The sequence below is a fragment of the Ranitomeya imitator genome, chromosome 7 (assembly GCF_032444005.1).
Source record: "Ranitomeya imitator isolate aRanImi1 chromosome 7, aRanImi1.pri, whole genome shotgun sequence".
NCBI classification, from domain to species: domain Eukaryota; kingdom Metazoa; phylum Chordata; class Amphibia; order Anura; family Dendrobatidae; genus Ranitomeya; species Ranitomeya imitator.
Window position 1 is genome coordinate 41,846,902 of NC_091288.1, and position 16,638 is coordinate 41,863,539.

Below are 16,638 nucleotides of genomic sequence, written 5' to 3' on the forward strand. Positions count from 1 at the left end.
TTTATGATGCAAGATCCAGGTCCAATGTCTTCAGTCGTTGCTACTAAGCAGATGGGATGGAATTGACCAATTCTGCTTCTCAAATGTGAATAGTGGACAGCAAGGACCCCGGAGCCACCATTAGGGCAGTCCTTGTGAGGGGCAGAGTTACAAATCTAATAAAAAAAGACCCCTAGTCTCCCACTACCCAAACAATAGTAATAGTATAACTACCACCATCTTGTTCTCCTCTCCCTCGAAAAAAAAACTCTACTGTCACAAAACTAATGCTACATTGTATTATACAGTTAAATCCATATATATTTGGACAGAGACAACATTTTTCTAATTTTGGTTATAGACATTACCACAATGAATTTTAAACAAAACAATTCAGCTGCAGTTGAGGTTCAGACTTTCAGCTTTCATTTGAGGGTATCCACATTAAAATTGGATGAAGGGTTTAGGAGTTTCAGCTCCTTAACATATGCCACCCTGTTTTTAAAGGAACCAAAAGTAATTGGACAGATTCAATAATTTTAAATAAAATGTTCATCTCTAGTACTTGGTTGAAAACCCTTTGTTGGCAATGACTGCCTGAAGTCTTGAACTCATGGACATCACCAGACGCTGTGTTTCCTCCTTTTTGATGCTCTGCCAGGCCTTCACTGCGGTGGTTTTCATTTGCTGTTTGTTTGTGGGCCTTTCTGTCTGAAGTTTCGTCTTTAACAAGTGAAATGCTGCTCAATTGGGTTGAGATCAGGTGACTGACTTGGCCATTCAAGAATCTTCCACTTCTTTGCTTTAATAAACTCCTGGGTTGCTTTGACTTTATGTTTTGGGTCATTGTCCATCTGTAGTATGAAACGGCGACCAATCAGTTTTGCTGCATTTGGCTGGATCTGAACACACAGTATGGCGGCTCTGAATACCTCAGAATTCATTCGGCTGCTTCTGTCCTGTGTCACATCATCAATAAACACTAGTGACCCAGTGCCACTGGCAGCCATGCATGCCCGCGCCATCACACTGCCTCCTCTGTGTTTTACAGATGATGTGGTATGCTTTGGATCATGAGCTGTACCACGCCTTCACCATACTTTTCTCTTTCCATCATTCTGGTAGAGGTTGATCTTGGTTTCATCTGTCCAAAGAATGTTCTTCCAGAACTGTGCGGCTTTTTTAGATGTTTTTTAGCAAAGTCCAGTCTAGCCTTTTTATTCTTGATGCTTATGAGTGGCTGCATCATGCAGTGAACCCTCTGTATTTACTTTCATGCAGTCTTCTCCTTATGGTAGATTTGGATATTGATACGCCGACCTCCTGGAGAGTGGTGGTCACTTGGTTGGCTGTTGTGAAGGGGTTTCTCTTCACCATGGAGATTATTCTGCGATCATCCACCGCTGTTGTCTTCCGTGGGCGCCCAGGTCTTTTTGCATTTATGAGTTCACCAGTGCTTTCTTTCTTTCTCAGGATGTACCAAACTGTAGATTTTGCCACTCCTAATATTGTAGCAATTTCTCGGATGGGTTTTTTCTGTTTTCGCAGCTTAAGGATGGCTTGTTTCACCTGCATGGAGAGCTCCTTTGACCGCATGTTTACTTCACAGCAAAACCTTCCAAATGCAAGCACCACACCTCAAATCAACTCCAGGCCTTTTATCTGCTTAATTGAGAATGACACAATGAAGGGATTGCCCACACCTGTCCATGAAATAGCCTTGGAGTCAGTTGTCCAATTACTTTTTGGTCCCTTTAGAAACAGGATGGCACATGATAAGGAGCTGAAACTCCTAAACCCTTCATCCAATTTTAATGTGGAGACCCTCAAATGAAAGCTGAAAGTCTGAACTTAAACTGCATCTGAATTGTTTTGTTTAAAATTCATTGTGGTAATGTCTATAACCATAATTAGAAAAATGTTGTCTCTGTCCAAATATATATGGACTTAACTGTACATTGCTACATTGAATTATAGAACTTTGAGTAAAGATTTTTAAGCTTATTGCAGACTGGTATTAAAGTTATAGGGTAGGGGTGAACTTCCTGACCGCTGTGACCCCCAGAGATCTGGAATTCTGCGGAGCCCAGAGGTGCACAGCAAGCTATCTCCTATCCAGGGATACGCGATGACTTCAATACTTTGCACAATCCCTTTAAGCCACAATCTCTCATTCTTCAGGGGAAGTTTAGCATCTCTTTTGAACATATCAGACCGTGGCCATAACTGGACGGCTGTAATACAGGCACAATTTAGCATCCATATTATGGTCCGTATTTTCAGCTGGTTAAAGTAAACCATAATCAGATTATCATAGGTTTTCATGCACATTGGAGAGTCCAAGTCTTGAGGCCAAAATAAGGAGGCTGAAAAGCAGCCTTATCGCAAAGCTCTGAATGTGGCCTAACCTTTTTCACCTTAACCAGAACTCACCTTTTCAATAAGAAGTTTTTTACTCATCGAAATACATTTATTTAACCTTTCTTTGTATTTTTCCAGAATTTTTTGCTGTTCATCTATTTGTCGTCGAAGATCACAGTTTGTCTAGAAGTGGAAAAGAGAAAAAAAGAAAATTATTTTAAAAAATGCTATTAAATGACAGACTAATTTTTATTCCCGTCACCAGATATGTGTAGGTCCGGAGCTGAAGTCGTTGCATTCTAGACCTTATCTTCCTGCCCCTGTATTCTGCACACAGGGCTTTCCTACGCGGCTCCTCTATCGATCACTGTCACACATTGTGGTGGAAGCATTGCTTTCTGATGCTCCTTACATTCTGAACCTTACACCTTGGATAATGGCATCTCCTTGCATTTTTATAGGAGGTTTTTCTTATCACAATTTCTTGCTGCTTAGTTAATTTCAACAAAAATCAACACAAAAACAATTACGAACTCAAGGGTTTACCCCAACATTTCACCATTTACGGGAAGGCAAACAAGCGTAAAACCCATCCAAAGAAGATAAGCTGGTTAGGTCATAAAAAATAAAGGTCAAAGGTAAAACAAATGCTTAAAATTATACTACTCCATGCCTTAAAGGACACCATTGACATGAAAAAAAAAAATTGTTACATATGTTAGTGGTCACATTCAGAAAAAAAAAATTGTAAGTTTTAATCTGCAACCTTCATTCATTTTCAGACACCCTGATATGCAGGTAATAGCTAATCCATTAAGCCAGTAATATAGCCTGGACGTGAGGTCTGTGTCTCCTCCCAGTAATATAGTCCGGATATGAGGTCTGTGTCTCCTCCCAATAATATAGTCCGGATATGAGGTCTGTGTGTCCTCCCAGTAATATAGCCTGGACGTGAGGTCTGTGTCTCCTCCCAGTAATATAGTCCGGATATGAGGTCTGTGTGCCCTCCCAATAATATAGTCCGGATGTGAGGTCTGTGTGCCCTCCCAGTAATATAGGTTGGATGTGAGGTGTGTGTCTTCCCAGTAATATATTCTGGATGTGAGGTCTGTGTGTCTCCCAGCAATATAGCCTGGATGTGAGGTCTGTGTGTCTCTCCCAGTAATATAAGCTGGATGTGAGGTCTGTGTGCCCTCCCAGTAATATAGGCTGGATGGGAGGTCTGTGTGCCCTCCCAGTAATATAGGCTGGATGGGAGGTCTGTGTGCCCTCCCAGTAATATAGGCTGGATGGGAGGTCTGTGTGTCTCTCCCAGTAATATAGCCTGGATGTGAGGTCTGTGTGTCTTCCCAGTAATATAGTCTCGATGTGAGGTCTGTGTGCCCTCCCAGCAATATAGCCTGGATGTGAAGTCTGTGTGTCTCTCCCAGTAACATAAGCTGGATGTGAGGTCTGTGTGTCTCTCCCAGTAATATAAGCTGGATGTGAGGTCTGTGTGTCTCTCCCAGTAATATAAGCTGGATGTGAAGTCTGTGTGTCTCTCCCAGTAATATAAGCTGGATGTGAAGTCTGTGTGTCTCTCCCAGTAATATAAGCTGGATGTGAAGTCTGTGTGCCCTCCCAGTAATATAGGCTGGATGTGAGGTCTGTGTGTCTCTCCCAGTAATATAGTCTCGATGTGAGGTCTGTGTGCCCTCCCAGCAATATAGCCTGGATGTGAAGTCTGTGTGTCTCTCCCAGTAATATAAGCTGGATGTGAAGTCTGTGTGTCTCTCCCAGTAATATAAGATGGATGTGAGGTCTGTGTGTCTCTCCCAGTAATATAGTCTCGATGTGAGGTCTGTGTGCCCTCCCAGCAATATAGCCTGGATGTGAAGTCTGTGTGTCTCTCCCAGTAATATAAGCTGGATGTGAAGTCTGTGTGCCCTCCCAGTAATATAGTCTGGATGTGAGGTCTGTGTGTCTCTCCCAGTAATATAGGCTGGATGTGAGGTCTGTGTCTCTCCCAGCAATATAGCCTGGATGTGAAGTCTGTGTGTTTTCCCAGTAATATAGGCTGGATGTGAAGTCTGTGTCTCTCCCAGTAATATAAGCTGGATGTGAGGTCTGTGTGTCTTCCCAGTAATATAGGCTGAATGTGAGGTCTGTGTGCCCTCCCAGTAATATAGTCTGGATGTGAGGTCTGTGTGTCTCTCCCAGTAATATAGGCTGGATGTGAGGTCTGTGTCTCTCCCAGCAATATAGCCTGGATGTGAAGTCTGTGTGTTTTCCCAGTAATATAGGCTGGATGTGAAGTCTGTGTCTCTCCCAGTAATATAAGCTGGATGTGAGGTCTGTGTGCCCTCCCAGTAATATAGGCTGGATGTGAGGTCTGTGTCTCTCCCAGTAATATAGTCTGGATGTGAAGTCTGTGTGTTTTCCCAGTAATATAGGCTGGATGTGAGGTCTGTGTGTCTCTCCCAGTAATATAGGCTGGATGTGAGGTCTGTGTGCCCTCCCAGTAATATAGGCTGGATGTGAGGTCTGTGTCTCTCCCAGTAATATAGTCTGGATGTGAAGTCTGTGTGTTTTCCCAGTAATATAGGCAGGATGTCATGTCTGTGTGTATCTAGGAAACTGTAGTATTAATTTGACTAGAATAGTTGCATTTTTTTCCTATAATATGCAGCGTAAAAAAAACTGACCAAAAATGCATGGTGGGAACTTGACCTTACTGGACTGCTTGGTGCAATTTTAGTTCACGCAAATGTCCAATCCGTGGTGGGGGCGGGGTTACACATATTAGCCTGTCTTGTATGTGACAACTAGTTCTGCTGTGATAATCTCCTTCTGATAAAACACTGATTGTATTGAACCTACCGCAAGTAACACCTCCCTGGAAACAGCCTCTCTCCCTTAGATTATGTTGCTCTCAGATTAAATAGCAAATAACCTGCTGACCAATTCCTTTAAAAAAACAATTTTTATCTACGAAAACACATGTTCATTGCTATACTTCTATCCTGCACTTATTTCTAAGCCTGTGTTCTTTGCCCTCCTTGAGGTTGAAAATGCTTTTTTCCCTCTCCACATCTGTGAAATCTATGTACAACCTCCATCTATCTCCCTGCATCTAACAACGAGAAGAGGGTAACTAAAGCGAGATCACTTGATTTTTTTGTACTTTCTCTAATCCCCCACATCGTGGTGCAGAAAGCTATGATGCGCTGACATTTGCTTCTGCGACAGAACGGTTTCCTTTTCATGTATTGTGGACAAAAAAAGTGACAAAAGACAGAAATTATTAAAAAAAAAAAAAAGACTTCAGAATTTTGAAGTAAATTACAAATAGTTTAAAGATGATTTTTATTCTGATGAAACCTCTGGATGGCCAGGCTGCTCTATACATGGGATGCCGAATTATGGATAACAGCAATACGATCATAGTAAGCAGAGATCATCGATATATCTATGGGTTTTAGGTTTTCTTTTATTCTGCTTTTTGTTTTTAATTATATTGAACATTAATTAAGATAAAGAAAAACTGGAAGCAAAGGCGGAATCCATTGAGTAGGAGGGATTTTCCATGTATGCGAGCGTCTTTTGTATCTCGTAGAGAACATTACAATTCATCTGTGCTCGCTCATTGTGCTACAGCGGCACCAGATAAAATAACCCAGTCTGCCCCCAGACACATTCCCCGGACCTAACCTGTTAACGTTTACCGTCAATTCCTTGCCGATTTATCTTTGCAATAGTTATTTAGAGACGATGTTCTGCCGGCTTATTTATAGGGTGACTATTCTATGAGATGTATAGCGGCCCCCGGATTAGCTGCACAGACTGCTACAAAAAGCAATATTCGCTCCAGCCCTCCAAGAAGGGAAATAATTAGAACATGGCTGAAAGAGTCAAGGACATGACAAGGTCTCTGCTCTGCGCCAATATAAACCGGTGCACAGATCATGTGGACGGCTAAACCCAGTAATGACAAGACATTGGGAGAAAACGCTCCCGAGAAGATGAGGAGTATAATGGACGCCAGTGCCACGTAAGGTGAATCAAGTACAGGAGAAAAAGCAAAAATACATCAACCTACTATATGCATGTGAAATGTCAAGAGTTTTCTGTGCAGAAATCACTGCTGATATTTATTCAGCTTCGTCGCACAGCAGATGGATATGTATGACGATCACATCCAGCTATTGGTGTATGCTATGTAATGTTATGCATATATTCTCGCTGAATATTTCACTCCATAACCGTAATAAAAGCATTTTCAGGCATTTATTTGAAAAGCGTTCTTCCTTCTGCCCCTCTGGGCCATCTACAAGATTTGGCAACGCGGCCGATTCCAGTCCTTTCACCCATTAACGAGGCCGACACTGATTTTGGGGGACCCATTCGGGCTCAAACAAGGTCATCTAAAAGGTGGAAGCTGGTGTTAAAGAGTAAAAAATGGGTTAAAATTTTAAGGACTGCCAAGTCTCATTCAGACGTCTCGTTCGAGAAAATCAGCCCAATTTTCATCAGTCATTTTGTTCGGCGTTTCATAGGATTTTCTACAAAGTATCACTGAGGTTTTGTCAGATGAGAAACAAACAAACAAAAAAAAAGTTCAGAACTCAGCTATCATCCAATTTTGTCACGGACCTATAAATTTGCACTGACGATTTGATCTGATGCTCGGATCAATACCAGACATTGTCTGTGTGATTTTTAACAGACCACTCGGTCTGCAAGTAAAAAAAAAAAAAAAAAAAGACACGTGAATACGGTGAATGGCCCCAAAGACTATCCTATGTACGAGTACATAGAACTTGTATGTGAAAAAACAAGAGATCTGAATGAGGCCTTCAGACGTGGCAGCCTATAAATATACAAACTCTCCTGGAAAGCCCTGGAGATTGTTGGAAATCACACGACTTTGTATTTCTTCTGTTCTCACTGGATGTAAACAGAATCTAAGAAACTTCTCTGTTAAATACAAAGGTGGTCCTCACTCCATCACAGGATTATACAAGCTTCCAGTAACAGCGCCCAGCCGTGTGCATTCAGACATCCAAATGAAGAAAGCTAGCCAACACTTATTCAGTCATCAATTAGCCACAAAATCCATCAAATCGTGGGGTACAGACAAAATGTAATTGTTGTTTCCAAAACACAATCCTTAGTCCTGGCATGTGCGATTGAGACAGGAAAAAACAATTTATAATTATATTAGAACACTTCGTAGCAAGGTGGCTCAGTGTTTAGCACTGTTACTGGGGTCCTGGGTTCAAATCCCACCAAGGACATCATCTGCCAGGACTTTGTATGTTCTCCCCGTGTTTGCGTGGGTTTCCTCTGGGTTCTCCGGTTTCCTCCCACATTCCAAAGACTGATAGGGAATGGAGATTGTGAGCCCCAAATTGGACAGTGATGATTTAATGGAATTAATGGAGCTATGTAAAGGAGTTAAATAAATAAAATGCATGACAATCAATTTTTTTGTGGGTGTGCATAGCAGCACAATGGTCAAACTAATGGCAGACACGTGTGCAGGTAGTGAAGATTGAAGGGAACCTGCCACGTTGTACATACAGTCCGATATATGGATATAGAGGAGGAGAAGCTGAATAGAATGATATATCAGTTTGTTGGAAAAGATTCAGGATAACAAAGATTTTAGTCATTGAATTACCTGGTGTTTGAATGTATATGAGTCCAGTGGGCAGACCTATGAGTGATTGACAGCTATCTCAGCATGCACAGTCATACAGGGAGACTGTCAATCGCTGTAGAGTCTCGCCCTCTGTACTAATACGCATTCCAACACGTGGATTTCAAGGAATAAAATTCTTATTTTACTGAGACTTTTTTTTTTTAAACGTATATCTATCTGATCAGCTTCTCCTGATCTATGACCTCCTGCTTACAGATCATATTAATATGACAGGTTCCCTCCAACTCCTCCAAAGGCCAAAGAAATACAAGGCGGAAACTACTGTATCAGACCCACAATAAATTGTAAAGATTACAGAGTGTAAAATGAATTAAAAATCTAACCAATCTGTAATAACAACCATTATACAGTGGGGCAAAAAAGTATTTAGTCAGTCAGCAATAGTGCAAGTTCCACCACTTAAAAAGATGAGAGGCGTCTGTAATTTACATCATAGGTAGACCTCAACTATGGGAGACAAACTGAGAAAAAAAAATCCAGAAAATCACATTGTCTGTTTTTTTAACATTTTATTTGCATATTATGGTGGAAAATAAGTATTTGGTCAGAAACAATCAATCAAGATTTCTGGCTCTCACAGACCTGTAACTTCTTCTTTAAGAGTCTCCTCTTTCCTCCACTCATTACCTGTAGTAATGGAACCTGTTTAAACTTGTTATCAGTATAAAAAGACACCTGTGCACACCCTCAAACAGTCTGACTCCAAACTCCACTATGGTGAAGACCAAAGAGCTGTCAAAGGACACCAGAAACAAAATTGTAGCCCTGCACCAGGCTGGGAAGACTGAATCTGCAATAGCCAACCAGCTTGGAGTGAAGAAATCAACAGTGGGAGCAATAATTAGAAAATGGAAGACATACAAGACCACTGATAATCTGGGGCTCCACGCAAAATCCCACCCCGTGGGGTCAGAATGATCACAAGAACGGTGAGCAAAAATCCCAGAACCACGCCCCCCGACTGTTGTGAATTCTGTTATCGAACTCCCTCCTGTGGTCATGAATGGTACTTCGGCGAGTTCTGTCCATGGACTCCCTCTGGTGGCTGTGAATGGAGCTGCTGGTTCTGAGGTTCCTTCCACAGGTGACCTAGTTTATTCTTAGGCTGGCTGCTCTATTTTAACTCCACTCTGATCGTTACTCCTTGCCAGCTGTCAATGTTCTTGTACTGGTTCAGTTCGCTCTTGGATCTTTCTGGTGACATGTCTACTCCAGCAGAAGCTAAGTCCCTGCTAGTTAATTATTTGTTCATTGTTTTCTTGTCCAGCTTGCTATCATCATTTTGCCTTGCTAGCTGGAAGCTCTGGGATGCAGAGTGGCACCTCCGCACCGTGAGTCGGTGTGGGGGTCTTTTTGCACACTCTGCGTGGTCTTTTTGTAGTTTTTGTGCTGACCGCAAAGATACCTTTCCTATCCTCAGTCTGTTTAGTAAGTCTGGCCTCCTTTGCTGAAACCTGTTTCATTTCTGTGTTTGTGACTTTCATCTTAACTCACAGTCAATATATGTGGGGGGCTGCCTTTTCCTTTGGGGAATTTCTCTGAGGCAAGGTAGGCTTTATTTTCTATCTCTAGGGCTAGTTAGCTCTTAGGCTGTGAAGAGGCGTCTAGGCAGAGTTAGGTACGCTCCACGGCTATTTCTAGTGTGTGTGATAGGATTAGGGGTTGCGGTCAGCAGAGCTCCCACTTCCCAGAGCTTGTCCTGTGTTAGTTTAACCATCAGGTCGTTCCGGGTGCTCCTAACCACCAGGTCCATAACAGGGGGCCTAGTGAATGAACTGCAGAGAGCTGGGACCAATGTAAGAAAGGCCTACCATAAGTAACACACTACGCCACCATGGACTCAGATCCTGCAGTGCCAGACGTGTCCCACTGCTTAAGCCAGTACATGTCCGGGCCCGTCTGAAGTTTGCTAGAGAGCATTTGGATGATCCAGAGGAGTTTTGGGAGAATGTCCTATGGTCTGATGAAACCAAAATGGAACTGTTTGGTAGAAACACAACTTGTCGTGTTTGGAGAAAAAAGAATACTGAGTTGCATCCATCAAACACCATACCTACTGTAAAGCATGGTGGTGGAAACATCATGCTTTGGGGCTGTTTCTCTGCAAAGGGGCCAGGACGACTGATCCGGGTACATGAAAGAATGAATGGGGCCATGTATCGTGAGATTTTGAGTGCAAACCTCCTTCCATCAGCAAGGGCATTGAAGATGAAACGTGGCTGGGTCTTTCAACATGACAATGATCCAAAGCACACCGCCAGGGCAACGAAGGAGTGGCTTCGTAAGAAGCATTTCAAGGTCCTGGAGTGGCCTAGCCAGTCTCCAGATCTCAACCCTATAGAAAACCTTTGGAGGGAGTTGACAGTCCGTGTCGCCAAGCGAAAAGCCAAAAACATCACTGCTCTAGAGGAGATCTGCATGGAGGAATGGGCCAACATACCAACAACAGTGTGTGGCAACCTTGTGAAGACTTACAGAAAACGTTTGACCTCTGTCATTGCCAACAAAGGATATATTACAAAGTATTGAGATGAAATTTTGTTTCTGACCAAATACTTATTTTCCACCATAATATGCAAATAAAATGTTAAAAAAACAGACAATGTGATTTTCTGGATTTTTTTTTCTCAGTTTGTCTCCCATAGTTGAGGTCTACCTATGATGTAAATTACAGACGCCTCTCATCTTTTTAAGTGGTGGAACTTGCACTATTGCTGACTGACTAAATACTTTTTTGCCCCACTGTATAAGTTACTGAGAGAGAAAACACTGATTGTACAAAAATACCTGATGATACCGAGATATGTAATAGGTAATATCAGAACTAAAGGCAACGATGAAATGATAAACACTTGATATTAGTGTGTCAACCATTAGAAACAATAATAAACTAATTGATTTTTCAGAATATGACAGCGGTCCGGCGTTGGCTGTCTGACACTATGGGTAGATTGCTCATTGGGACTCTTCATGGGAGTCACTGCCGACCAAACCAGTGTTCATAACATCGCTCATTCCCAATCATTGCCGGCTTGGCAAAACGCTTGTCAGCCGACGGAATCGTTTATGCGAGCCGTAAAATCTCCATTGTCGGCAGTTAACGGGATATGCAGCGATCAAAGTACAGACAGCGTGGGGGCTCGTATTAACACTCATTCGTCCCCAGTGTGCATTGGCCTGGGTAAGGGAAAGGCCACGGAGTGCAGTTCTCATGAGTACAGAAAAGCGTAAGCCATTTTTGTATAAAAATCATAGATTTTACAGAGCATTTCTTGATATGGCGCCGCGCTGAATAACATTTTTACTGTACAAGTTAACACGACACAACTGTCGCCAAAAATCCGAACCTTCTAAGTTTCCACAACAAAACATTCACCATCATTAGTTATGATTTCGTACATTGCCAACAACTAAATGGTCAAATCACTGTGCAGGCAGTGAACCCTCCATAATCAGTCTATTGACCCTTCACTGACAGATGAGGTTGGGGACACTAGGGCTCAGGCAGGTTCCATTTTGCTATACAAGATACAAGCCTCAGCTCTGCCCTTTGAAGACACATAAAAGTTTGGCCAAGTAGTTCGGCACAAGAGAGATCGCTTTGAACCAAACAATTGTTTAGCGGACAGCTATTCTATGCAAATGGGGTCTTTAACGTGTTGTTTTACAGAGATAAGACGTGAATGAGATAAGAAGATTGCATACCATCCATTCTACTGTCATCCCATGTGTGCACGCGCACACACACACACACACGTACATTAGTAGCAGGTAACGCTTTCGGGACATTTGTTACTCACCCTGAGCAAATCATCTATTCTGCCTTCTTTTTTTTCCAAATCCTGGTTTTTATTACTTTCTAGGGCGGCAAGCTTCAGCATGGTGAGATCAGTCTGTACGACACACAAAGAGCGTTACAAAACAGAACTAACTTAGGAGGAAAGCAGTATAAAGTAATATATGACCAGTTTATGCATCCTGAAGTACATACACATAATAAATAAAGTTTTGTGACTAAGCAGACTTACAATTAAAAGGGTTGTCTGGTCTTCTGATAAGTCTGTGACTGCAAACGTCTGAACCCTAGCAGCATGCAGTGCACACACTGTCAGGAGTCACCGGTGTTACAAGTGAGAGTAGGAGGTCATGTGCAGACTAGACGTGCTTATTTTCTTTCAATTCACTCTAGGCACGTCTAGTCGGAACGTGGCCGGAAAAATGCAAGATGCACTTGCGGTCACTTGGTATGTACACCACACACGGTCAGGATCACCTGATGAACAAGCAAAACACTTGTTCATTGGGTGAAATTATCTTTTAGGTGGCATAAAAGCACATCGTTCTTTGTGGTGCATCGTCCTGTGCCTAGGCGTTCTGTTTGAGAATCAGTGAACATTCTCCAAAGGTAAAGCTCTGCTCATAAAAATCTTGGAAAAATTGCTAAAAAAAAAAGTAATCCTCTATTTCACTGGAAAAATAACTTGCTATTCATATGTTCAGGATCTTGAGTATCTTTTGCTTTAGGCTTTCAAAGACACCAAGTGTCTAAAACAAGTGAGCCGACCCTTCTTCGGGGTTTACCGCTAGGAACAAAGACAATAGTTTATAATTAAAGCAAAAAAGATGCACAGAAGTTGCTTGGGTGTTTTGCAAGGGTATACACCTAAAAAAAAAAGTGCCAGCATTTTCTTTTTTTGGGCTTAATGGATTTATAAAAAAAAACCTTCAGAAGAAAGGTTAATGAAAAAAGGCACCCAAAAAAGCTTGAAAAATGCTGAAGGGGTTGTTCAAGCTTGGGCTTCTAGTCTACAGTCACTCTATGTGACTGCAGACTTGTGAATCCTCACAGCACGCACGGTGCACGCTGTCAGAATTCTCCTGTGAAGGTGGTCAAGTGACAGCAAGCATGCGATCTTTATACTTCCAGCCACAATTTGACTATACGTATCTGATCTCACTCAATTCACTTGTATTGAGAGCAAGGCACTGCACGACTAGTCGGCATGTATGCAACTCGCATACTTACTGTCACGTGCCCGCCGCTCCTGGCACCAGAGAATCCCGACAGTGTCATAGAGTGACCTGAAGCCCAAGCCTTTACAACCCTATTATCCAAATACCCCAGTGGAAAAAAATGTCGCCAAAGCCCATCATAAAACGACCTAATGAAACAAAACTGCTCAGGCTAAAAACAGCAAACAAGAAAAATTGAGCAATTCATGAAGTATTTTCCACTTGAAAAACGGATGTTTTTGACCGCTGGAAAAAGTCACCCAAGCGCACCCATTGAATTTATGGCATCTATTGACATGATGCATCCTCAAAATAAAAGTAAGAAGAGAAGCAAGTGCTCCATAAAGATTATACCAGCACACAAGAAGATCTGCAGGCTCTAAGTAATAACAGGGCACAACAGGTTAATGAAGCATGCGCTCGATTTACAGAATAAAATATTCCCAAGCAACCTTACCAAGGAAGGGACAACAGCACCTAAAGCCTTATTTATTTAGCCACAGACAAAAATGGGCTCAAGGAAAGGGAAAGATGACGACTCCTATTCTCTGCTCTCAAAGTTCCATATAAACAGAGTCTGCATGTAGGCTCTATAGAACCTTCCAACCATGGCGCAACATTGGGGCTCTGTGCTGTAACCGGGCTCATTGTCATCTATGCCACACGGTGAGGGGCTTGGAACTATAAAAGCCAACAGGCTCACACGGCATTCATACGGAACGTTCATAACGTTTTTTTTTTTTAATGAAACCGGCAGATATAGAAAGAGGAGAATACAAGTCATTGTCCTGTCTGAACTCAGTTTGACATTTTTCCAGGATTTAAAAGGGGCATTCCCATCTCCAATATCCTATTTTTATATGTATAAGGTGTAATAATAATAATACTATCAAATACCTCCAGTTAGAAATATTGTATAGTTCTTCTTATTTGCCATGTCACTTACCTCATGTGCAGGGCATTGCAGTAGCTTCGATAACCATGGTTACGACTATACACATAGTAACCGTTAGTTCCTAGTGGTGGTAACCATGGATATCTCAGCTACTGAATGCTCTGTACATGGGCTAAGCAATATAGACAATCAGAAGAAATATACTACATTTCTAATTGGAGGTAGTTTCTAATATTATTATTATTACACCTACTGCATATTGGGATAGGATCATGGAAATGACAATACCTCTTTAAAGGAGGACACAATAACCTAGTCTGCTGCACCATGGTGGACAGATGTGTCTAGTGTCTGAACAAATCGTAATGGTAATCTGAAATAGACCGAGAAAATGTAAACCAAGTAATACAAAAAGGCAAAGATCGGATCTCCAATAAAAAAAAGAATACTCACTTGAATTAATTTATAAGATAACTGCTTTGTGGGTGTCATAAGATGGTCCCCAAACAATAACGCAGTAGGTGAGGGGCTGTTCTGTCGAACCTTTGACAAAATAAAACAATTTAGACATGTAGCCTGTATTTGGCAGAAGACCCCACACATCATGTACATGTCACACCACAAACTTTTAAGAAGTAAAGATCTGACACATTTTTTAAAATATATATTTTTCCCAAAGTTTATTTGGCTGTAGATCGGTGGTCGTCTAGGTCCTGAAGCCCCCACCAATTACCGTATATACTCGAGTATAAGCTGACCCGAGTATAAGCCGACCTCCCTAATTTTGCCACAAAAAACTGGGAAAACTTAATGACTCAAGTATAAGCCTAGGGTGGAAAATGCAGCAGCTACCTGTAAATTTCAAAAGTAAAAATAGACACCAATAAAAGTAAAATTAATTGAGACATCAGTAGGTTAAGTGTTTTTCAATATCCATATTGAATCAGGAGCCCTATATAATGCTCCATGAAGTTTGATGGGCCCCATTAGATGCTCCATATTAAAATATGCCCCATATAATCCTGCATAAAGGGTAATAAGGGCCCCATAAGATGCTCCATAGAGATATTTGCCCTATATAGTGCTGCACAAACGTTATGGCTCCATAAGATGCTCCGTACAGTCACTTGCCCCTTATAGTGCTGCACAAGCGTTATGGCCCCATAAGATCATCCATACAGTCACTTGCCCCATATAATGCTGCACAAGCGTTATGGCCCCATAAGATGCTCCATACAGTCACTTGCCCCATTATAGTGCTGCACAAGCGTTATGGCCCCATAAGATCATCCATACAGTCACTTGCCCCATATAATGCTGCACAAGCGTTATGGCCCCATAAGATGCTCCATACAGTCACTTGCCCCTTATAGTGATGCACAAGCGTTATGGCCCCATAAGATGCTCCGTGCAGTCACTTGCCCCATATAGTGCTGCACAAGTGTTATGGCCTCATAAGATGCTCCGTACAGTCACTTGCCCCATATAATGCTGCACAAGTGTTATGGCCCCATAAGATGCTCCGTACAGTCACTTGCCCCATATAATGCTGCACAAGTGTTATTGCCCCATAAGATGCTCCATACAGTCACTTGCCCCATATGCTTTTGCTGCGATCAAAAAAAAAAAAAATCACATACTTACATCTCTTCGCTCAGGACCCCCGGCACTTTCAACATTTACCTGCTCCTCATGCGGCTCAGTCTTCAGCACAGACGTTCAGCAGAGGGCTTGCACTGACGACGTCACCGCGCCCTCTGACCTGAGCGTCATAGCCAGAGGACGATGAAGACGGAGCCGCACCGGAACAAGGAGCAGTAAATATCGCGCAGCGCTCCCCTCCCCGTATACTCACCTACTGCTGGCGCTGTGCAGTCCCTGCTTCTTCCAGCGTTGCATCTTCTTCCTGTATTGAGCGGTCACAGTTACCGCTCATTACAGTAATGAATATGCGGCTCCACCTCTATGGGAGGTGGAGCCGCATATTCATTACTGTAATGAGTGGTACCATGTGACCGCTCAGTACAGGAAGAATCTGCAGTGCTGAAAGAAGCAGTAGGCAAGTATAAATACACAGCCCCCGCCCCCCGTCACCTGCCGACCCCCGGGTATGACTCGAGTATAAGCCGAGAGGGGGACTTTCAGCCCAAAAAAATGGGCTGAAAATCTCGGCTTATACTCTAGTATATACGGTACTCGAAAGATTGCCAACTCAGAAGACGGGCGCAGACAGAGCGCCATGTGTGCTGCTCAGGCCGGAGCTGTGTGCTGTCTCCCGAACTGAGCAGTTTTTAAGCAATCGACGGGGGTCTCAGGTCCCGTACACCTACCACTCTACAGGAAATTAAAGTGGCTGAAAAATATATAAATAAAAAAAGACATAAACCTTCACTTCCGGTTATAAGCTTTAAAAATTCTAAAAATTGTAAAAATGGAAGTTATCTCACTGTAAGAAAAAGATCCCAATGTTATACAGACCCCAGCCCTATAAATGAATGGGAGGTCACACTGTTGATGGGATAATAATCCCTAGTAAAATGTAAAGATTTTTTATTTTATTGAAGTACATTAATAACAGGTATGTATTCTTATTACCCGCAGATCCTGATCTCTAATACCGGAGGGGTTCTAGAATATTGTATTAAAGAGTAACGGTCATTATATCTTTTATTTCATAAATCAAAAG

General features: G+C 42.2%; 1 protein-coding gene across 5 annotated transcripts in view; it reads right to left on the bottom strand.

Moving 5' to 3' along the window:
• TLK1 (tousled like kinase 1) overlaps positions 1 to 16,638 on the bottom strand; it is a 289,858-nt gene that overhangs the window by 19,671 nt on the left and 253,549 nt on the right. For all 5 annotated transcript variants that reach the window (XM_069733125.1, XM_069733127.1, XM_069733129.1 and 2 more), the window contains 3 exons: positions 14,406 to 14,495; positions 11,845 to 11,937; positions 2,413 to 2,523 (listed from right to left, as the gene is read on the bottom strand). In XM_069733125.1, the coding sequence (XP_069589226.1) occupies positions 2,413 to 2,523; positions 11,845 to 11,937; positions 14,406 to 14,495 (294 nt within the window). The remainder of the gene's footprint in view (positions 1 to 2,412; positions 2,524 to 11,844; positions 11,938 to 14,405; positions 14,496 to 16,638) is intronic.